General features: G+C 36.9%; 1 protein-coding gene across 1 annotated transcript in view; it reads right to left on the bottom strand.

The window, feature by feature from the left end:
* Positions 1-24,156, bottom strand: part of RFX6 (regulatory factor X6) — a 34,861-nt gene extending 10,705 nt beyond the window's left edge. The window contains exons 1-11 of the mRNA XM_027633864.1: positions 23,988-24,156; positions 23,626-23,782; positions 21,935-22,058; positions 20,627-20,688; positions 13,431-13,508; positions 10,384-10,411; positions 6,021-6,128; positions 3,643-3,720; positions 3,436-3,549; positions 1,333-1,382; positions 771-930 (exon numbers count right to left, since the gene is read on the bottom strand). Of these exons, the coding sequence (XP_027489665.1) occupies positions 771-930; positions 1,333-1,382; positions 3,436-3,549; positions 3,643-3,720; positions 6,021-6,128; positions 10,384-10,411; positions 13,431-13,508; positions 20,627-20,688; positions 21,935-22,058; positions 23,626-23,782; positions 23,988-24,156 (1,128 nt within the window). The remainder of the gene's footprint in view (positions 1-770; positions 931-1,332; positions 1,383-3,435; positions 3,550-3,642; positions 3,721-6,020; positions 6,129-10,383; positions 10,412-13,430; positions 13,509-20,626; positions 20,689-21,934; positions 22,059-23,625; positions 23,783-23,987) is intronic.
* Positions 24,157-24,390: the final 234 nt, after the last annotated feature.

The raw sequence follows: 24,390 nt of genomic DNA, 5'->3' as shown, positions 1-24,390 counted from the left end.
TAAGTTTAATTTTACTGTCATGGCTGGATTTTTTCACAGATCAGATAAGATAATGTTTCCCTCTCATCAGACTTCTAATGCTCTTCTAATGTGCCTTCCTATCAGATCATCTTCACAGTATCACCCACATGCTACTTTTGTCTTAATATTTGTGAAAGAGAAACCCAACTCAGGATGAATATATGGTGCATTTATAGTCATTCATGAGGACAACCACCTCAAAGCCCAAGCTGTTAGCAGTGAGCAATGCTCAAAAGGCATTGTATCCTTCTGTATAATCTATAAAAACGTCACCTGGAGGTGACTCCTAGTTGCAGATACCTGCAGCCGGACAACACAGCCTTGGAATCCCCAACTCCCTGTCACTCCCATGTTCCCTTTTTGCTCAAAACTCAAACAGAAATAAGCTCACTGAAGAACATCATGGACAAGACAGCAAACGTTTGCTAAGCAAGAAGATCATCTGAAATTTTCCAGTTTGGAACTAAACCAAATACACACGTATTCCACTTCATCATTTGATTGCCAAAAATTGCAATGATGGCTGTTCATTATAACCATGGTCTTTGCTCTCTTTTCTACTACAAAAATAGGAAGTTTTGGTCAGATCTATTTATGGTCACTTCCTTCTTTCATGGTTAAAAGTACAAGATGTAAATCTTCCATGGCTGAAGGTCAACCTTGAAAAAATAATGCATTATATCTCATGGCCAGAAAGCTACACTGAATATAACTAACAAATTTTTGATGTATAGTTTTATTCTGTTTACCTGTGCTAGATGTAAGAATGACGTCTGTCGTTTCAGGGAGGAAACAAATCTTCTTGCAATAGGCAATTTCTTATCTGTCAGGTTTTCTGGTAGGTTTTCTAAAGAGGAAACAACCCACTGTTCCCAGTTTTTCGCAAAATTCCTTATATCTGCCAGTAAACTATAAAAAAAAACCAAAACAAAACAAGGTTTAGAGAATCACCAATAAAAATTGTCTTGCATTAGTTTAAATAATTGGGTTTCAATCTATGAGTAACTTATCTATGAATTACTCCTCAGGTATTACCGAAAGGAAACAGGAAATGACCAATCATTAAGCTAAAACTGAAAATATATTGATCTGTACGTCCTCAAGAAAAATTGTAAGCCAATTGGGACATTAAAATACTGTGTAATATTTTAAGGTTGTCCTATAGGTGTCCTCAGAGCTGACAGTATTTTGTCATACATACTCCACTGTTCTAAAAATGAGTATAAATACTGTGAGGATATAGAATTACTGCTATTTACTTGGAATATGCCTAAAAGCCAGAATATATTGTGATTATTGTCAAATACCTACCTTTCTGGCATTTCTTGCATTGTTGCAGGGATGAGTACATCTGTAAGAACCTTCAAAAAGTTAACAGAAAATTATATCAAGCTTCCACTGGCCATTTATTCATTCATTCATGTCTGTCGTGCTTACTTAGATTGTAAAATGATAAGTACAGAATTTTTTTACAGAATAAAGCCATTTAAGCTATTGGCCAGATATTTATATACCTAGATTTTTCCAGTCACTATTACATAGGAACATATTAGATATTTATATACTGATAGCTCCCATTCTAAATGTATGTCAGCATACCGGTATAACAAGAAAAAAACCAAGACAGCCTATCCCACACGTCCTCCAGTAGGAAAATCAGTAGAAGTGAGGTGCATAAACACTTCGGCTTTTCTAGCATCACCAAGCCTCTGTAAAGCAGATACTCAAGTATCTCCCAAGTCTTTGAGTGCTGTTGACTCTTCTTTCTGCCTAACTGGACATGGCACTGAAAGCATTCAGAGTTCAGCCATAGTACCCTGTAGCTAAGTATGGTGTGGAACTCTTTTTGCAAAAACTGTGCCATCTGGCGTGGCCTTTGGGGAATGTTATTGTGGAGGGTAAAGTTTTTAGCCTATATCACAAAAATCTCTTTTCATTGTTAATGTAAATTTTTAACAATCCAATGTAATTCCTCTTTCCTTTTGTCACTGTGCTGTCAAGAACATCTAACATGATTATTAATAAGAAATAGTGAGAGACAAAGAGGCACATAGTAAATTTATGAACTTTTTAGAAACTCTGTCTTATTCAATTTATAATTTAATGCTTCTGTAGTGTTTCTTCTTCTGTCACATTAAATCTTTATCATGAATAAAGTTAATATTGAATCTATTGAGACAGCACATTTAGAGCAGGAAAAAACTCATAAACTCAAAGTACAGTGTAATCACTACAAGTAAATGAGGCTTAATGGCTCATCTCCTGTGTAGTAATTATGATTCTCAATGCTAATTACCTTTATTTCCCTGTGGTAACTAAAACACTTCTTCTTACTTCACAGATTGTTATGCTTCTAAGAAATACATATTTTCATCATTTCTGGATTTTCCCCCGTATTTTTGGACAGTAAAGAATGACAAATAGATTACAATAGGGCATCAGGGCTAAACAGCCCCAAGTCTCTTGCTTTGACAGGTTGGTGTTTACTGTTATGCCAATAGTTATTTCTCCCCATCAATATGTGATATGAAATCTGTTAGAGGGACATCTGTATGACAATCCTTTTCTATTTCTATGACATGTCCTATCAGAGGAGCTTAAAGTACTTTGCAGCTATTAAATAATGATCTGATCTGACTTTTGAAATGAAAAACTTAGGAAACTTTGGTGGCATTATTTATTTATTTTTTTTATTTTTCCCCCAGTGCACTATCATCTAATCCAGACCTTACAACACTCGTAAGTTTCACTTTGTTTCAACTATTTGTGTGATCATGCCATGAACTGGATCAAAGAACTTACATGGCTTAAAAGCTCTGCTTACAAGTATTACTTAAAAATTTTTTTTGAACCCAAACCAGTTCACGGTGGAGCAGCTTTTCTGGTACATCTAGTAGCACAGGAACAGATATGAAGTGCAGCAGGCAGGAGAGGCAGGAATATTTTAACCCAGTATTGTTCCAACTTCATAATATGAAACCATGGCCTGGTATAACCTGTGAGCAGCAGACTGGCATGTAGAATCACCTCATCCATGTGCCACAGCCTCTCTTTGCTGGTAGAAATTGCAGTACTCTTTTAAGTGAAAACAAGGCTTCCGTTTTCCTCCAGGATTACCTTAGTCAGCCTTTTCAGTGAAGCACATGAACATTTCTTTTAGCAACATTCAAGCAAGTAGGTCAGGATTTCATTGTTAGTGTGCTACCTGTGGTTACACAGCGAGTGTGCAGCAGAGCTGAGACTGAAGTTCAGCTCTTACATGTGCCCATTTTATTTCTTTATTTCAGTGATTCCCTTGCCAATTTACACAGCGGAGGCAGAAAGCAGTCATGGCATCCTGTTATTGTATGTTTTTACAGATACAAAAGTTGTAATGCGGTTGATGTTATCCATGTAGCTAAATGCTTAACTTACCTTATACAGTATTGAGTCACAGACACAGAAGATGTCAATGATGATGGGATTTTCGAGCAGGGGAAGAAGATGATCAGGCATTCCTTGCCAAAAATGTAATAGGAAATGTTGAATCTAAAGGAATAGGAACCAGATTCATAGACATAAATAATGCTTTCTTGGTTCCCTGTGCATATATACCAAGAATATGTGTTCAAACAACCTTACCTCTTCAAAGTTCCCATTAATTGCATTGTCAAGGACACACTGACAGTGTGTTTTGTACATCATGATAAGAGTATCTACCTGTTTTGGAAGGAAGGAAGAAAGATAAGACTGAGTTTCTTAGCTCTCTCCTTTACTGCTATAGTGATCGAGGTTTCTACTTTCTGTAGCTATTTAAACATACAGTATAAACTATATTGCAATGCGTATTCACAAGTAGACAGTCTGTATATCCAGAAGTGATGAGGAGGGCACTCATCGCTAGTTTTATCAACATTTTTAAGTCATTATTAGTCAAGCATTATTTAAGTCAAGCATTTATGTTGTTGTCAGAAATGTAGCACTTGAACATGTATACACTGTGAAAATGTAGGTATTAAGGTAAGGCAATAGTCAGATTATCCAGTCAGATGGTAAAGTAAATTCACCTTTCTGAAGCTAAGATTAATCCCAAAGAGCAGTGCAAGTTAATCATTAGGCTACTATAGGCGTCTATGAGTGTTCTGAAACATCATCTACTTGGACAAATGAGAAAATAGCTGCCAGTCATTTGGTCAAAGTTTAATCACTGCCTTACATGAACTGAACTTTAAAAAGCAGAACTCCCTTTCATCTCATCAGGCTACTTTATCTGAGTGGAGTGCTCTCTTATTCAAAAAAAAAAAAAAAAGACAGTAATTTTTTAAATTTGTAGCAAATTATAAGACAAGAAATACACTAAACTATTTTAAGAAAAGAAAAATGCTAGCAAAACAATTCTTGTGGTCCTGAATCACAGAAAAGTTGTCACAGCTTGTGAACTTCTCCAGCAAAACACTATCAGATTTAACATGAACCTAGTACCATCTAATTGCAACAGGTTTAGCATGCAGATTTCTTTGAAAGTAGAATCTTTCTGACTTTCAGATCTGCTACTGTAACTATGTATCTTTGAAAAACAATGGCAAAGTGTGAGTTCTAAGAACATTTTAAAGAATTGTTTTTGTAAGGGGTTGATGGAAGTTTAAAGTTTGGGTAAGTTTTCTTCAGAAACATTAAATGCAGAAACTACCCATCTATTTTATTGCAGAATGCTACATTTATGGACTCTTAAGAGATCTCAGGTGCAAGAAATTTCTGGGAGTTTAATGCAGGAGTCAAACCTCATGTCTGGACTTAGGTTCAATAATCCTTGGTCAGATAAGATGAAGGAGGGGAAAGACAGTAAGGAAAGAAAGTAGGAAATAAGAGAATTAGAAATGAGGAAAGAGCAGCAACGAAAGAGAGCACAGGAGATACACTGAAATTCATCTCCCTTCTCAGTCTCCTCACAACTCCACAGGTCTGCCCCCAGACAGTCAGGCACAATGCTGCTGATTAAAAAATGAAGGTGAAAAGAGCTGCAAATTTTTCTTCATCGTTGGAGCAGTAAAAATCTGTTTTGTTTACAGTGCTGTGTTGAGTTTGCAAGGAACCTCAAATGTTCTTCAGATTAAAATGTTATGAGAGTGTAATATATAGGAGAGATGTCAATTCACTGATGCAGGCTATAGCAACAGATGGTGCACACTGCTGAGTACATCTGGGCTTTCTTTAGAAACTGTAAGATTTCCAGCTAAGATGGCTCCTTTTGTTTAGCTTCTCACTACAGGGATCCTAGGCTTCACTACTTTCCTAGAAAAAAGCTTAAGAGGAAGGGCTCAAAACCAAAAAGCTTTAAAGCAACATATCTCAAAACAGTCCCAATCATGACCTGCACTGGAGGCTAAATTGGAGAGTTCACAATGTCTATCAAAAGGTTTCTAGAACAGTTCAGGGATGTAGCAGCCTGTAATGTGACCAGAAACAACACAGACATAACACATGGGCAATGAGTCAAAGACAGAAAACATGAGAGAGATACTTTTAAGTGAACAGTTATACTTAGGATACACAATACTAAATATTGATTTGAGGAATGATTTTAATAATTAAAAAAAGCCCCGGATGTTCAGATTTTCGGTCTCTTTTCAAACAATGAAAGAGAGTAAAATTCATCTAATTATTTGTTGTGAATTATTTGTTCTGTTCTAATCAGAACAAAAAACTTACCTTAAATCCAAAGGTATTTGGAAAGAATACAACTCTCAGTTATTTGTTTGTTTTGCTCTCCCCGTCTTACATACCATCAGTTTGTAAAATACTGGGTCAGTTAATAGGTAAATAATTCAACCACCTTTCCAGTGGAAAGCCGGTTAATCGGTGTTAGTAAAGGTTTGCCCCCTCTATAAATCAGTCACCTCTATTTGATTATGGACATTTCTGGCTCTTTCATGTCAATACCTCAAAGGCTAAGATACGAAGAAACATTCTGTGGCAAATTTTTGATCTTAAAGTCGGAAAAGAAGCAGCTCACATTTTACCTTGTCTTTAGAAATGCACCCTTGAAGCAAAAGGTGTTGAGCACTTGGAAACTCTGGGAGGAGTGTTCCAGTTTTGGAACTCAGAGAATATTTACGAGTAAAACCACCCTGAAACAGAAAGGAAAAAACAGGAACATTGAAATAGCTAATATCGATACAACTGAAACAAACAAATCATCCAAAACTTGTATATTATCTCATAAGTCTCTCCACATACCAGAATACTTGCATTCAGATAATCCTTCAAAAATATTGATGCTTATCCAGATCTGGATACCGGCTCAGGAAAGTTATTAAATATTTGTCTAGATTTAAACTCCATCAAACACAGTTCTCAGAGTGAAGGAGCATTTGAGACACATTACTTCATGGAATTCTACAAGCTTTGGATTTAATCTATGTTTAAAAGCTAAAGTAAAATGCTACTCTTCTCCACAGTGTGGGCTGTGATCCTGTGATTCAAGGAGACCCTAATTTTATTTAATATGTATCTTTCTAGTGCAAGGATCTAGAGCAGCGGAGATATTACTGTTCTCCCCTGCTCTCTTCCTGCTCTGATAGCAGAGCAATCATGATTTCAGCTATTTTACTATGCCAACTGTTATTTTAGTTTATCATAAAGTTTGGTAATAGTTTGTGGTGTTATGGATGTGATGGTATATATGATCTGTGGATACTTCTGTACCATATATTTATTATACAGCTTTCTGTGATTGTGGCAGACTTGACATGAAGTCCCAGTTTTACATCGCAGGAAGAATATTCCCATTCTCAGTAAGATATTCCCATTTAGTGTTTTCCACTTTGTTGGGACATGGTCAATATTGACTCAGACACAAGATAAATTCCTCCTGAATTATGCTAAATTCTGCCGATCTCAGAGTTTCTTTCTGTTCCTAGATTTCACATATTAAGTCTCCTTAGCTTGTGATATCTAAAATATTGTAGACACATCTTGTTCCACTTACAGACTGAGAACAGATCTTGAGTACATCTTGTAGTAATATAGGGTAATTACGTGTATACTTATAATGCACACCTTATTAGGCCTATTAAGCTCCTAAATGCTATAATTAAGGTGAAACCCACATCCTCAAGAGAAGCAATACAATCTGTATTATGATTCTGTCCTTACTGACTGAACTGTACTTATTCTCACAGGATTCCATTCAAATCTGAAGACTGTTTGGCTGAAACCCTTTGTTCCATTTTAGCCTAACCAGTCCTTATATCAAGTCAGTGTACAGAGCCACAAGCTTGCCTTCTGCATATTCCTGTGGTAAATCCATTACTTCTGCTTAGATTCCCTCTGTCCTAATGGATGAAATTTATGATCATGCAACAGGCTTTTGAATGGAACTTGAAGTGACCGTTTCCTACCCCTTGGCATACAGACAGATTTTTCTAAAGTGGGAATAGTAGTTACAGAGTGCAACACACAGTGTAAAAGCGTGCCAAGGGGACTATATATCTATAAATGTTGACTCATTAATTGGAGGCCATTTTCAAGTGAAATTCTCTCAAATACTGAATTCAGAAAACTATAGCTGTAACTGACTTATTCAACATACATATAGCCCTATTTTTAGAGGGAGATGTGTCTGCCAAAACAGACAGTAAGAAAAGAAAGCATACTCTATGTAAATGAATTTTGTCTATGCTATCTACTATGCAAACACATATAAAGCTCTAAGTCATAGAAACTGTAGAAATTTAGAAACCTTAATACCTCTCTGTGTCAACACTTTTGGTGTTATAATCATCTATCAGTATAAGGAGGTTCTTTTGGGGTTTCTTTCATAACAGGAGTAGTCTTAGTGATTTTATTATGCAATTACCCATGAAATATATTAAAAGCTCTGATTAAAAGCGATTTGCTCATTTAAAAGAAGTAGTGATTGTGGTGGGAGGTTTAAGAGAAGATAGTATGCAATGTTTTTTACCTTGCTAATGGACTTATATATGACTGTGCCTCAGTTCTAGGCTTAATATTTTAACCTGCTGCCACTTGCCCTTTCAATTTAAGGCCATCTGTTTCTAATGGCCATTTAACATTAAGATAATGACAGTAATATTATCTGCCTAATTAACCATACAGACTCTAATGGTGCACTAACTGGTTTAGATAAAAGAATTTGCTGATATCTCCCCCTACAGAGAGAATACTAGAAAATGCGATAAAACATACCAGAAGTAAACAGTGTCCCTGGTACTCAATAAGTATTCATTCAAATGCCATTTACTCATTATATTTAGACAATCAGTGCTTCAACATCTTTTCAATGTCTTTATGTTCCTACTGGGAATTAGACCTTATGCAATCATTGTAAATCTTTCTGGAATACCTGATTGCATGTACTTTCAAGCAAATGAGTAAGGATATATCTATCACCTGTTCATATTAATGGAAAGTATGATGTCAAATTTTCCATAGGCTGAAATTATTGTAGTTCAGTTTTGACTATGAAAGACTTATTTCTTTTAAGAACTGTCTGAATAATTTCAGACAATACAGAGATAGACAATCAAAAACTCATACTGATGTACCTTTTCTCACACATCTCTACCACGTCATCTGTGAACATTTTTTCTGGGAGGACAAGGGAACTTTGGGGTAGAAACAAGACAGATTTGTGGGACTTTGAATTACAAGGCAAACTGGGAATGCTACATCAGAGATGGAAGTAAATATGCATTCATTTATGCCAAGGGAACTAGATATATTCTGTCCCAAAACTGAACAAATGAATGCTGCAGTAGTGCTTGTGAATTTGTTGGGAATATCCCATGGCATAGCAGAATCTGTATTTGATAAGATAGCTGATTATCTGAACAGGGAAATTGTAGCAAATCTAATCTATCTGAACCTCAGTAAAATACTCGATGTGGTGTCACCATGGGAAATGATTACTTACACTGGTGAGAGTGGGGATTAGTAAAAGAATGTAAAAATGTTTAAGAAGCTGACTCCAGCTGAAAGGCTAAAAAGTTGTGTTGACAGGGAAACTACTGGGTTGAAAAGGGATTGCAGGGAAGATTCTCAAAGTTCAAATTTGGGGCTGATCTCACTGAACATTTCATAGATTAGATTGGTTGACATGAGCTAATGAAATCATCAACAGAGGAATATCAAGAGGTCATGTAGAAAGATCTGGATGGCTTTGAGATAATTGTAATAAAGGGGATGAAAATCAACAGAGCAAAACTACACTCTCAGGGACCAATAAGAATGTCTGCTATTAGCTAGGTGTTGCTTATCTGGAAACAAAAAAGTTGAAAGTCTTGCTGTGTATCAGTTGATCACAGAAGGCGTATCTAGTCTAGCAAATTAAATGATGTCAGAAAACATTCCCAAGCAATACTGGAACAGTATTATTCAGAATGGTCTCTGGTATTCTTTCAGCCCATGCCAATTAGCGGCATCCCAAACACTTTCTGGTCATACTTCAACAGGTACTGCATGTTAGGGATGTTTTTCTGTGGGAATGTGGCTGAGATGTGCCTAGGTTTTTTTGCAGGTTCAGGAGTTTAATAATGTGGATGCAGGATATTCCATGCCAGCTGAACTCAGTGTCAAAGAAAAATACTAGGATCAACCCTTAACCCTTATTGTACAATAATACATAATTTTCTGGTATAAATATGACCGTAATGACAATGACTATACCATAGTATAGAGTTGTGAAAATGTAGACTACTTTGGGAGAACAAAAACCAACAAAACCACATCCTGTTCTAGGGGTCAGTAGAAGGGAAATTTCCAACAGAAATTGCAAATATGCCATTTACAAGGCTTTATGGTTTTTTTACTCCAAAGATACTCAAATCAGAACAAGTATGGTGAAAGGCCGTAAGGCTGATCAGAAATTACTAAAAGCTGCTGTTTGTTCCATCCAACAAGCAAAAGCAGGAAAAAGACATATCACAACACAATGTCATGAAGAGTAAAAAGTAGAGAAAGACAATCCTGACCAGAAGGCAAAAATTTAAGTTTGTTAAAAAAAAAGCTTTCTATTTGGCTTCAAGTCAGACAAATGAGATTCTGAAAAAGTCCTTCTGCAAAGGTAATATATACAAAAAATTAAGTAAGAACCCGATCCTTTACTTAAAATGGTCTATTATGAACATCTATGGTTATGGAGAGTTGGATTGCCATGGGAACCCTAGAAGGTGTCTTCCAATCTTATTTTTCTTTGAATATTTAGAGGAACAAATACTCAGCATCATCAAAAAAGATTATGCAGTCTAATGTGTAATGAAAAATACTGTTGCAATTTTAAAAGAAATTAATATGAAGAAAATCACAGGTCACTTCATATTTGGATTACAACAGAAGTAAAAGGAAACAGGCTACAGTACTTACCTCATTTTTTAGCTTGCTTCCAGAAAACCTTTGGAAATAAGCACATTTGGTTATTTTTTTTCCTAAGCAGAATATTTGTAGAGATGAGGTGCATATAGGTGTATATATATATAAATAATAGATCTGTTAGAAAAATTGTCACATTTTTTCAAATGTAACTCTAGTAAAAGTCATGGGTTTTTTCCTTAATTTCTTCCACTGATTTGCAAATGCCTGAGGATGTCTGGAAACCTACTGATGTCTTATAAAACATGAGGCTTCAGACTGTTGACTAAACAGTAAAGTATAAAGCCCAGTTTCAGCTTTTTGTTTGGATCTTTGCAACTTCACAAACAGCAAAAGGATAGCATAGATGCAAGTCCATAAGGTTTTTATGAGGAAATAAATACAGGTTTTGATAGAGCTAAGTAAATTCAGAGCAGAAAAAGTACATATAGAATTTACAGTTCTTGGGAAAATTAGGAAATCCTGGTGATTTTCTATTCTTTTTCACCACAGTACTATTTTGATAAAATTATTTCTGAGATCAAAGATTTGTTAATGGGTAAAAATATGTTGCAGTATGGTGAATGTCCTATCCAGAGATTCTCAGTGAAGTCATTGGACTATCAGACTACCCTTCTGCACAGAAATCATAAAGCACATGTTTTAAGTTATAACTACTAAAGTAGAGAGAATGTGTAATACTAGCGATTCTAGTAGATCAGTATAATGATAAATGTTGTTTGACTATTTTTATTTCCTGTACCACTAGCTGCCAACTGATAAGATACTGTGGGCAACGTGGAGTCTTATAATTATTAGGGGCAATATTGTGGTTTCCTGCTGTTGAGATGCTCTGCTGGCAGAACAGAAAACCAGAGGCTGAGTAGTTGTGGAATTCCTCCTGCCTGGGCCAAACACAGGTGCCTAACAATTCCCACCACATGATGATCCAGCATATGTTACCTACAGCGTTCCCTTGCCTGTTGATAGATAAGTATAAATTAAGGCATTACTCAGCTGATTACAACGTAGATCTAATTAACTTCCTAGATAGATATATTTGTTATGGGCTCTGGATTTCTGTATGTTCAGCAAAATGTACACAGAATGTACAGCAAAAATGTGAGGCAGCACCTGCTAGCAGTGCTATTCCAGAGCCTTAATTGCTAGCTAAAGCTACCCTTCGCATAGTGCTGTGGATATAAACCATTTTTGGTGTGAGGTGTGCTCCTTTCACAGTGCAAGGCTTGATATTTAGAAGAATCAGGAGGTCAAATTTACAGTTTAAAGATTCAGGCACTGTAACCTTGGATTTAAGGACTATTGTACTCAGCTCAGTTACCTAAATATTAATACATGAATGCCAATTAAGTTTGAAATTGCAGTGTAGAGGCCTATATTTAGGCAACTAAACTGAAGCCCACTGTCCCATATAATCTCTGGTCAAGCTGCCAGCTGACATGCAAACCTTGTGGTAAAGGCCTCCATATGTCTATATTTGTGTATGGGCATGACATGATCTGACATCATTATCAACTCATACATTTTTCCTGCCTATTTTGCCCCAAGCTTGATCCAGGAACCATTTTTATAGCTCACCTAGAAGAGATATCAGACAAAGGACAGATTTTATGGATCACTATATGTAGCAGCCAGCAACTGGGAGATTCAGTTATGAATCCCTGCACTGCCTGACTCCCTATCCAGAAGCTTGTTCTTAACCCCAGGGTACTGCCTTATTCTGTTCACACAGAAAAATCCAACCACAGTTGTGGTCCAGATGGTACAAAATGAGCATTTGAGCTTCTGTTCTAAATCAGCTAGGGAGGCAATTAGACTGCCAGAACCTGAAAATTCAACATCTCATACAGGGCAGCACAGGTCCTAACGCAAACAAAATGTTCCTAAGTACTGAATCTCATGAGTATTCCTGAAAATCTTAGAGAGTATCTATGCCATCTTTATGTGTGTGTATGCTGTCGGAAATCTAGCTGTGGGGAATTTCGCATGACCTCGACTTTCTTTGTATTCATTGCTGCTAGATTGTGCAAAGACAGAGCTTTACATGAGCAGGCACTGCCTGACATAAAGCTGAGGAATAAGAGTTATTATACTCCCTTGAATGAAATTAACTGTCTTTTAGTCAATTAGATAAACAGTTGGTTTGAAATAATTCTGTATTATGAAAGAATAATACACTGTGTACCAGCAACACCTCTGCAGCTCTGGACAAATACTGGATAAGGAAATAGCATATTTGAATCTACTACACCCTAAGTCCTGAAGTGGAGAGAGCCCTCCTTTTAAGCATCATTGGAAACATTACCCTCAATTTTTACAATTGTCCTATTGTTTGGAAAAGGTCTCTTTGAATATAACCTAAACCTGCCACCAGCTGAATTTTCTATGTGTGATTATAAACTCATTTATTCCTTTCCTTTCTTAGAGTCCCACTTATACAGGTATACTGCCATAGACAATGAAAGCCATCATTCAAACCATATGTGAACAGAGACATTTGTTTTACGAACTATTAATCTTTGGCAAACCAACAGGCAGCTATCGTAAAGTATTGATCCTACTAGCTGTCCCTTAAATAAATATAATTAGAGCTTCCTGGGTTAGGTTTAAACTGATATTAGCCAGTCAAAGGACCTGTAAATATTAATCTATACAGATCCCTCCCTCCTTCCCTACAGGTGCCAGCTTCACACCATTCTCTAGACGTTTCATAATGGAAAGCTGTCCTGAAGAAAGAACTCACAGGGTGACACACAAGCAAACAAAATGAGACAGTGCCCTGGAAATGGTATTTTTCTGCCTCATACAAACTTGAACAAATGCTCCTCTGTCATAAGCTGATGCACCTCCACACTGACTGTGGTGGGGTCAGATTGGAAGACATTAGCAAAATATCTAAAACAACATCTTAAAACAAACACTGAGATAAGCAGCAATACTAGTTCTGGTAGAAACAAAAAGTAGAGTCCTACAAGTACCTTCCAAGGGAAGGTTAAAGTTAGACCTTCACTGACTAAGTCTCAGAAGTTATGTCATTGTACCTGGTTAAGCCTTTTCCAGAATACACAGAGTGGTAGTATGCGCTGCTTTCTTTAATGCCAATTCCATAATAGTGGTACCTGTGGAGAAAAAAATAAAAAAGAGGAGTGTTTATGAGTGACATGTCAAGTAAAGCAAGTGGTCTAATTGATTTTAAATGCTTTATGAAAACTTTTCTAAACTGTGTCTAACAATTCCTTCCACTGACATGGAACACAATCTGGTCTCATAGAAAACAATATTGTCATGATTTTATCAAAAATTCAAGGATAGGGTCTTCTTTAAATTTAAAATACTTACAAAAATGTAGCTGGAACAGAAAATACAGAAACGTGTTACATCTGTTTTCCCTGATATGCATTCTGTTTCATTTGACTTCATTTGTTGAAAGGGTGCTGGGTTCGATCTACCAGGTTTATTTTATCTGTCTTACCACTGCTTTATTTAGGCAGTCTCTCAGAGTACTTCTCAGTTGAAAATAGCTTGTTGGTGTACCTTATAACTTAGTGTTCAGCCTCCTAGACTAAAAATGCTAACATGTCATTCATTCACTCTTCTGTTGCTTTGTAGGCTGACTAATTCTGAATTATTTAGCCATTTAAGCAGTTCTTATCCACATTTGTCTCCCTTGCTGGTCTCCTGGAGATTACTGCTCCCAAGTAGAGCTTGAAGAAGGAAACATGCCTATTGCTCAGGCTTTGCAGTGCTATGCCCAACACCTTAATTGAAGACAGCAAAGGTGCTAAAGAGGGAGTGTTGTTGCTGAGAAAACTGGCTGTGCAGTGAATACTTACTGCTTTCCACTGACTCTGCTACAAAATAAGTGACCTTCTGGAGAAGGGCAGGGGAGCAAGCTGGGGGCAGCTCTTTCCTTACTGGTCATAGCAAGGTTTGCTTGAGTTCATCTATCAAAGGTGATAGCCCCTGTCTTGTAGATTTAAAAACTGATTGTGTTAAATGACATTTGTCTAAGAATGTTATGGATAGTATACTCAGGTTCAATTGGTTTTTACTAAAATTAGCTTGAAAATGCTACAGCAGCTGGTTTAACTGAGCTGCTTCAAAGTAACACTTGCAATTTGAGTACATTGTGTGTAAATCAAAATTAACTCAGAGGTACACTGCAACACATTGCACTGATTTTGCGAAACTTCTCAAAAGCTTGAAGAAATGCACTCTTAAGACACAAAGACCCAGCAAATAGTTCGTAGAACACATTAACCAAAGTATTTATCTCATTTCTGCTGTTCCTGGTGATGCCCATTAAAAAAAAAAAAAATCATAGTATTTTGTTTGTTCTTGCATGGGACTATCACAGGTAAGAACAAAATCCTCAAGTGCTTTATATTTACAAATCTGATTAAAGGCATTAGATGTAAATTATAGCTAAGAAAATATTCATTAGGATGATATATTTGCCTAGCCTAGGTAGCTTTGAAAATCTCAGCTGAAATATTCTGTTACTGGACAGTCTGTTGTGTGGGTTCAGGATTTTACAGGCAAAAACATGATGAAAAGTGGCTGTTGTTAAACATCATCACTTTTAGTGTTTTCCTGAAACTGATGAGTCTACATAACACTGCTATATCACTGTGGCACCTGTCAATCCCTAGGAAAGCCAAAAGTTTCTCCCCTCTTTATTCACTTTTAGTTTTCTTGCCCTCATTTTTCTGAGGGATGATGATGTGATGAACTGACTATTTTTAAATACCTGTTAACATAAAAGCTCAGACACAGGACCATCTACTCATAACAGTTCTCTTTTTCTCTGTTAAAGTCAGGCTGATCAAAGCAAACTGACCCCTCAGTGTGGTTTAGGATGCCAATGGAACCTTTCATTAAATGTTACAGTACTATATGGTTGTCCTCCAGCTCACATGTTTTGTCACCTATGTTGTGAGTAAAGTCCTGAAGATTTTCATCCATCATTTTTGGTTTAGGAGTATTAAACTTATAGACTTGGGCTAAAGACCTGGATATGGAAATTCCTAATATTTGACAGAGTTCTGACACAAATGCATTTTTTCTTCTTTCATGAAAATTAAGTAATTTTAGATGTGACACAAGAGGTATTGAAAATATACACGTATGGGCTCTTTGAAATAACAGCATTTACTTAGTCTTTACATTGTAAAGGTTGTCCATTGAACAGGAATGAAAAAAAAATAGAGCTGTGACCACTCTTTGACAATGTTATCTGTACATTTTTCATTGGCAGTGTAAGCAAGCAGTTGCCTACATCTCCTTCCAGTAGCTTAAATCTCCCAGTTTCAATCACATGCCATTTTTTAAATTCTAAAAATAAAACTTTACACTTTCACCACAGATTTAACATTCCCTCCTTGGAGTGGTCCAGAGGCAAGGAAAATCATTACTTCCTTACAAAGTTAGGATTCAATATCTAGATTATTCAACATCTAATTCAATATTAATATATTTGGGTTAGAGACAGGAACTATTGTGTGATTTAGATTCTCAGGCTTCCAGTGGTAGGCAATGTAGTTATTCCTGCTGGACTGCCCCAAAATATCAAAATTCATCATTGAAACATTTTGTTATGTATAGATATTTTCCGTAAGTATTCTGTGTATATTAAAGGCACAACAGTTGCCATTCTGACTTTCTTCAGCGATTTTTATAGCTGAATTTTTTGTACTACAAAATACAGTTTTCTGGTCATGACACAGAAACATTAAAAATAATATAATCTTACTGTTCACTCTCTGTCTGGTATACTTCATAGAGTAATAGGGTATGAAGATTATTCTCTTACAAGCCAAAGTCATTAATTCAATAGGTTATTTTGGGCTCCCTATTGAGAGTAGTATATCAAACCCAGACACACTGATAATATCTTAAACCTACATCTTCAAATGCCTTCTGTCTCTTTTATGAGCATATTTTTATATGTATGTACAGTTTATCTATATTTTATTATTTATATTTCTGTTGTATAATTAATAAAATTTAACCAGTCATCATAAGGAACTTACTTTCAATTTTTGAAACAAACATTTTATAAAACAAGTTGAACTGCTTTTCTCTTTTAATTTCAGTGGTTTGTTGTAACATATGTTCCTATGCTACTTGTAGTCCTGATTTTAGCATACACTGACACAAATGATAGCTGATAAGGAAATGATAGGCTTAAGCTGTTCAGGGACTTGCAATAACTTGTTATCACAGGGCCAGCTGCCATATCAGTTTTATTAACCCACTAAATCACTCCTAATAAATAAGATAATAGTTTTCAGACATGATGGATAAAAGCTAAGATTCATCATTGATCAAAGTCTACACAGAAATTAAATTGTAACTTGAGCTCAAACAGTCTTCTGTGCTTATGGATTAGGCAGTTTGTACGTTTTCCCAAATAGCTGCTTGTAATTCATGTACCATGAAGGTTATAACTGAATTCTATCAGTTATCACAGTATGTTCAACATTACCTATGCAAAAAAGTGGATTCAGGACCTGCTGCACAGAGAACTGTTATTCATGAAATACTCATCTAAGAGAGCAGTTTGCAGTATTTATGGTACTGAACCTTCTTTCACTGAGTAGGAATATAGAAAATTTCCTTTACATTGAACAGTATAGAGTGATTAGCATAGGTATGAGAGATGAATGAACTTTGTTAACAAAATTGTGTCCAACGTGTTGTATTTCTTGGCAGAATATTTAAATGAGTGTTTTAGTATTGATACTAAATGGGTTGTTGGATGTAAACACAGAGGAAAAGAGGCTCTGACTTGAATTTTAGGAATCATTAGACCCAGTTTTAAGTCTGTCCTTTGTCCAGTACTGGAGATGACAAGTGCTGCTTGGGATCACAGGAAGAGCTAACAATTGTGTAACTCACACCTTAAAACAGCAACTGGATTCCACACATAAAGAGCAGGAGCTCTTTCTCAAATCCAGTTCATGCTCATGAGAATGTTAGAGAGAGCTTGGCCTTGTTTCAGTATGGGAGAAAAACAATTTCTGTCACTTTCAATATGATGGAAATGGGAACTGATTTTCTTTGCTTTCTCCTGGTCACAGCCAGGTTCTATCAATAGGTTGCTGTGTATGCATGCAATGTCCAGTAAGGTACCTTTCTCCTGGGGAATTAACTTTTCTTTGAAATATAAGAACAGTGATTCCATTGGAGGAGAATTGTCTCTTTCCTTTCATGCTTTTGAAGCATCTGACTCAGTAGAGTCCTGGACAATGATCAGAGTTCCTAGGCAATACCACCAAATAAAACATCACTGTTAGGAACAGTCAGTACTGATACTGCTCCTACTAATATTATATGGCAATAATGATAGCAATGATAGAAATAATACAATGTCACTATACTACCATGCTTCAAAAAATATCATTTAACTGCTAGTAAGAACTCTCTTACCAGTCTCAGCAACCCAGAAACAGCTTATGACATTTAGAGTCTGTGTGACATGAAAACAGGGTGACTAGCAATTTCTCAAAACTGATGATCAGTCCTTTAACTTGCTTATCAATTTAATGGAAATACTTCAGTAAATGATATTTGTGTGACAAACTGCTACCTGGTGAAATTAGAAATTAATTTGCTCCTCAGTAAGTCTGTGGTTCTGAGGGGAATATGGTCCACAACACCAGACATAGAAAAATAGATAGTCAGAGATGATTGAACTGATAGAGGGGAGGTTTAGATTAGATATTAGGAAGAAATTCTTTTCTGTGAGGGTGGTGAAGCAGTGGCACAGGTTGCTCAGAGCAGCTGTGGATGCCCCATCCCCAGAAGTGTTCAAAGCCAGTTTGGATGGGGCTTTGAGCAACCTAGTGTAGTGGAAGGTGTCCTGGTCTGTGGCAGTGGGTTGAAACTAGCTGGTCTTTAAGGTCCCTTCCAACCCAAACCATTCTACTATTCTATGCCTCTATGATTCTATGATTTATACTGCCTCTTCTCTATGACTACTTGCTGTTGTATTCAGTTTCTGAACTGGAGATATTGTCATTTATGCCTTTTGTAAGGATCTTTTTAACACAACAAGATCAATGTAAATGTATCGTAGTGGAAACGAGAATTGCAGAGGAAAAGTCTCTAACGAAAACTCTGATGAAAAAAAATAAGGAGAAACAAGTGCCAGATGTTCAAACAAAACCAGCAGATGCCTCACCCCTTTGAGGAAATTGTTCAAGAACAGTTAATCCATATGATCTGGCACATAATACCAACCAGTAGGGATATGGAATCTGCCGAAGAAATGTTGGGCATGAGTTATATCTAACATTTTTAAATGTCTTAGAGAAAAGTGGAATATAGTGACACATGTCCCAAAACAATTAATTTTTGCAGCTAGCTACCCCTTTGAAACATACTCATTTGCTTAATATAAGTTGAATTACTGTGCTTAAATTATGCAGACACATGATACATTTTGGAAGTTTAGCTACTGATTGGATCTTGTTTATCAATCCATTAGATATGTCAGAAAAAATATATAATGAGAATGTGGGAGACTTTTTCCTGTATTGTCTCATTCATTATAGTTTATAAGTTGTTCTCCAAATGTGTTGGATTATGAACCTAAGAATTCACCAAGACATTGATGAATTAGTAGGTTGTCAAATAGTCCTGTACAGATTAGCAGCAAGTGTCTATCTGTAAAATTCTGTCTACATCATCTTATGCCTGCATCCATAGCTTAAGTTCACCACAGCAGACAATACATAAAATCCCTCTTTTCCCCAATAAATAACCTTTCTAATAGTTGCTCTCCTCAAAACCCCTCTATTCAGCACCTATAGGTCATCTACAAAAAGAGAAATTAACTTTAGTCCCAGTTTCCCTCTGTAGAATACAGACTGTGTACCATCTCCTAAAAAAGATCAATGGATTACAAATTTATAACTCTGGGATAGAAACTATACAAGAACTGTCCTCTGTCAAAAAAAAAAAAAGGAAAAAAATAAAAGAAAATAATAATGTTCTATACAGGCTTTATTTCCTTTGGATTTTACTTTCATTAATGGTTATTTAAAATAAATACTTAAGGCATACTCAAGAAATAGAATGTCTTAGTAAAAATTTGGAATTTATATGCTTCTCCACTTTCCATTTTTTCTGCAACAAAACCTAAAATCCAAAAATGACATCTCACATGCATTCTTCAGCAAAACTAAGGTGGAATCAAGTAGCTATTTCTTATATTTCTAAGGCAGAAGAAAATCAAGCATAACATGTAGCAACCCCCAAGAATTATGAAAGTAAAAAATGTTTCTTTCAGACATTTCTAGTATATTGCAAAACACTTAGGAAAACCAGTCTTGTAGGGTTTTTTCCTTTTCAGTCTCTATTTGCTTTGAGTTTTGCTTATAAACTACTGAAAGACCTGAGTAACTTTTTCTTTCAAGGCTAAGTAGTTCAAAATTAAGAGTTTTCCCTAACATACAATGTCTGAGTTTCCTCTATTACTACTTTTATTCTGGTTTTCTATCTTATTCATTAGCAAAATGGATGTGAGGGAATAGTTTGTTGCCACTGTTCACAACAGTTTTACACTAACATTATTATAGACAAAAGCATAGTGCCAGAACCAGAACTAATAAACATGTCACTATAGGTGATATAGGATCATCTATGATCTGTTCCTACAACCTAATGTTCCACAGATCAAATATACAAATGAATTGGATTTATGAAACGACTGCATTATAGGTTGTGTGCTTTTTAGAGTTTTGTAAGATACCCACAACAAAGACCAGACATATACCTTCTTCTCAATTTAAACCAACATTTTTTAGTAGTGTATTTAAGTGAATCCATATTGTTATATACAGAACACAATGGAAGTTTTTACGCTTGCAAAATGGAAATAAAATCTATTTATAGAAAGATGAACAACTGTAAAAAAGATATACGCATTATATGTTTTTTATCTCTAACATTTTGACATATATTTTCAACAAATGCAAGGATCTATAAAGAGGATAACAAGATTTAGAAACTTAGTTTAATTTTAGAAATTATACCGGCAACAATGTTTTTAAATTCAAACTTTCGAGTTTGAATTTAAGTGTCAGTTTAATGTACATGAAATTTATCACTTGCAATGTATAATCTGAATAATTAGTATTTACACCAATTAATATTTATTAAAGAGACATGGAAATACATGTCATTCCTAAAATGTGTTCTACAAGTGAATACACAGGTAATTGTGCCTTACTTTGAGTGGCCCCTTGTTCCAAGCCGCCTTGTGGTAAGGAGAGGGAATTTCTGGCGAATGGTCTAAATAGAAAATAACTGTATTAATTTTTAACACTGGTATAGTTTCTTAGCAATCTGCTCATAGAAAAATTGTAGTGTAAATATATGATCTAAGGTTGTTCATGAATAAATATTTGTGACATATATGGCACAACATAAATGATTAAGCATGTTTCACACTGCAGGATTTCTTCCGTCTTGCTGTGTGTCTGCAGTCTTGCCACCTTTTCTCCCTTTCTGTTTTCAATTTTACGTTTTAAAATCTAGGCTTCTTCACCACAATCCTGTTTTGTTCAAGTTCCTAAAATGCAACTTTATCTTTTGCTTCAGAGATCTAAACAAAACCAGGGAAAATTCTGCCCTCTAGCTATTCTGCCTTCAAAGAGAAACAACTAGAAATACATTGATTTTTATTTGAAAAGTGTAACTAGAAATACATTGATTTTTATTTGAAAAGTGTGGTCTGAAAAATAATTCAGTACTAGAAGTAGATCCAATAGATACATCTAATAGGTCACTGTCAAAACAATGTTTAAATGAAAAGCTACTGAAACGGTGTAATAAAAATTAGACATATAATTTCTCAATATATCCAATTCAAGAGGAAAATATACGAAGCAAACATTTTATAAACTGGATTTTAAATCCATTATTATCATTCAATTAAATTAATGCAATTTGCTATGTATAAACCATTACTAGATCAGTAGTGTTTTAAAAAAGATGATTCTTGAAGCATTTTTGGTTTCCCGTTTCACTAAATACTCAGGATTTAATTTGGAGAGTTCATATATCCCTTTCATTAAATTATTTCAGGATTAATTGTAGGGAAGGGCAGAAATTGTGGAATCAACAATTTTTCATTAAGGAGCTCTTTGTGTTATTAATTTTTATTCCCCTTCTATTATTGCTTCTAGTGTCACATCTCACTTTACATTGCCTTCAGTGTAATTATGTGTCTCCCATGTCCAATTTGTTTTTGCGGAAAGAACCTATCACTGTCATCAACAAAATGGAAAAAAAAAGGCACTCAGAGAGGAAGCCTTTTTTTTTAAAGAATAACAATAAATAAAAGGTTATTTCAGTTTCAGTCTCCAAGAGGTGATGTTATGAAACCCCACTGAGACAGTGTATTTGTAGTTAGTCTGATTCCATGTACATTAGCAGTAGAAAACGTGAATTTCAGAGGAATTTTGACAAAAGTGTATTAAATTGTGAATCTGTCAAACAATTAATCTAACAAATTATGAAGGCATTTACTTGTTACCTTCCCAAAAGTTGCAGCACAAGCAGGTTCCAGCTTCTCTTTTCTGCAGAAGTCCAAATAATGTGCATAAAGGATGCATCTTGGTAAACAAACTCCTTCGCAGACAATGTAGTTTTCTTCCAGCCTGTGTAGAGAAAGAAACTGTCAGAGCAACATGCACCATGCAGTTTCTCCTGATTGTAATTTTCCATTTTTTGGTACTGCTGTCATTTTTTTGTTGTTCTTTTTTTAATTTTACTGAAGAATTCCATCACAGCACACAGATAAGTTTCATGCTGAACAACACAGAACTACAGACTGACTCCACACTTGGTGCTTAGGTTAGTTGCAGAATATGAAAAACCTGGAGCCAGGTCCCTTTTCTTCATGGATGTCTTTCAATGTCTGGATTTTTTGCTTTATACGAATAATTAAATTATCATCAACTAGGAGCCAGTCTTAGTCTGAAAATAAGAGCACTAACTAGACTATGAAAGACCTAGGTTTAAGTCTGTCCATTGAAAGGACTTAAGATCATTTTCTGTCCCACTGTATCCTTAACACTTGAGCTAATGTCTCTTTTCTTCCTCCTTTTGGTTTCTAATTTCCACTCTGGACCTGAAAACTGCTTCTTGACCAAACCACACTGAAAAATCAAAGAACAGGTTTTTTTGAAGGAGGTGCAAGTGCCAAGTAATGGTCATTAAAGTAAAATTTTAAAAACCTAAGTAAAAACCTGGCTGTCTTCACATGAATGGAACCCTTGGGTATTTCACTGCTGTCCTGTTAGCTTCTTTCTTTATCATTTTACATTACTCCCTACTCCTGGGATGATGTGCAAAAAAATGTATTTCTCAAATTACACAAATCTGTAAGAAAATACTGTATAGTAAACACTGCATACTGAATAATTTTGAACTGATTCACCAGACTTAACTATTTACACTTAGAACTCAGATGTAAACTAGACTAAGAAACTGAATAATTTAGATTAGTCTAATTTTTCAGGTAGAAGGAAAAAAAAAAATCTTTATTTACAGTCTGCATTTGCTAATTAAGTTCCCACTTAATTCAGCAGCACTCCTCCCTAATTTCAAGTGCACTTTAATAGAAATGTTTATCAATTACTGTCTGAAGAATTTGACCTCTTATTTGGTTAACTTTTTTCCCCAGATAAAATGAAGCAAAGTTAGGGCTTCTATGGGTAGTAGAATAAAATGTAAAAGAAATACATTATAAGACCGAAAATCTGTCATATAGCCTTAAAAGATAATTAAAACAGCCATTCACATATGTAATCCTTGAGTAGTGTTTCGTTTCTATGTTTTGTTGATACATTTCATCCACAGCCATGTACTGTGAGAATTCAACAGAGACTTCTGTTAGCTGACAAACCTCCGATAATTTAAAAAATCAGAAATTTGGGGATGGATGTACTTATCCGTAGGGAAGGCTGATAAGAAAAAAAATATAATAAACCAAAACAAACCCAACCCCCAAACCAACTAACCAAACACCCCACAAATGACAAATATTTCTAAAATAACTGTGAGATGTCACCCTCTTTGCCGGATCTGCTGCTAGAGAAAGGTCCCTTTGAGTCTGACCGCTCGCTGCTGAAGCCGCGGGGTCCCCGCCGAGCGGCCGGGCCCGGGGCCAGAGCCGGCCCAGGGGCCGGGGCGGGCAGCAGGGGCTGGCCGCCGGGGCCCTACCATTGCAGGGTGAGCTGCGTCTGCTTCTTCTTGTCCTTCATGATCTGCGTGATGCTCTTCTTCGCAGACGGGCTCTGGTCGGCGGCTGTCAGCGCGCCGTCGCGAGGATCCGCATCCTCTTCTTCCGAGGAGAGGGCTTCGCTGCTGAGGTGTGTTTCTGAGGGCCAGGGCCGACAAGAAGAGAAACCCGAGGGCATCGTTACGGTCCGGCCACACGCCACCCCCTCCCGCCCGCCGCCCTGCCCGCCGCTGGCCGAGGGGACGGCAGCGCCCCCCGCAAGACCCCGAGCTCCTCGGCCCGGCTGCCGCACCTGCCCTGCCCGCGGGCTGAGCTGGGGACGCTGCCAGCACCCGCCTCTTACCTGCCTTAATGCCGGCGGGCAGCGCCGGCCCCGACAGCCCCTCTTGGGCGCAGGGCAGCAAGCCGCGCCCCAGCAGCCCCCCGTAGCACTCCTCCTGCCCGTCGGTGGGCACCGCCTGCTCGGCTGGGAGGTGCAGGAAGGCGTCCTCCTGCTCCGGCCCCTTGGCCATGCTCCTCACCGGGCCCTGCTCTGCCCCATGGGCGGCAGGAGGGGACGGGGCAGAGGGCGCGGTGGCGGCGGTGGCCTCAGGGCGCGGGGGGCGCCGGCTGCGGCATGGGCCGGGGCTCTGTCGCCTCGGCGGGACACGGTGTCAGCCGAGCGCCGACGGGAAGGGGAGGAGAGGTGATGCGGGGGCGGCGGCGGGGAACAGGTGTGCCCTACGGCGCCTTCCAGGGAGGTTGCA

This window comes from Corapipo altera, unplaced genomic scaffold, assembly GCF_003945725.1.
Source record: "Corapipo altera isolate COAL_440 unplaced genomic scaffold, ASM394572v1 2b, whole genome shotgun sequence".
NCBI classification, from domain to species: Eukaryota; Metazoa; Chordata; class Aves; order Passeriformes; family Pipridae; genus Corapipo; species Corapipo altera.
Note: the sequence above shows the minus strand (reverse complement) of the source record. Positions and strands in the feature narration are given on the sequence as shown.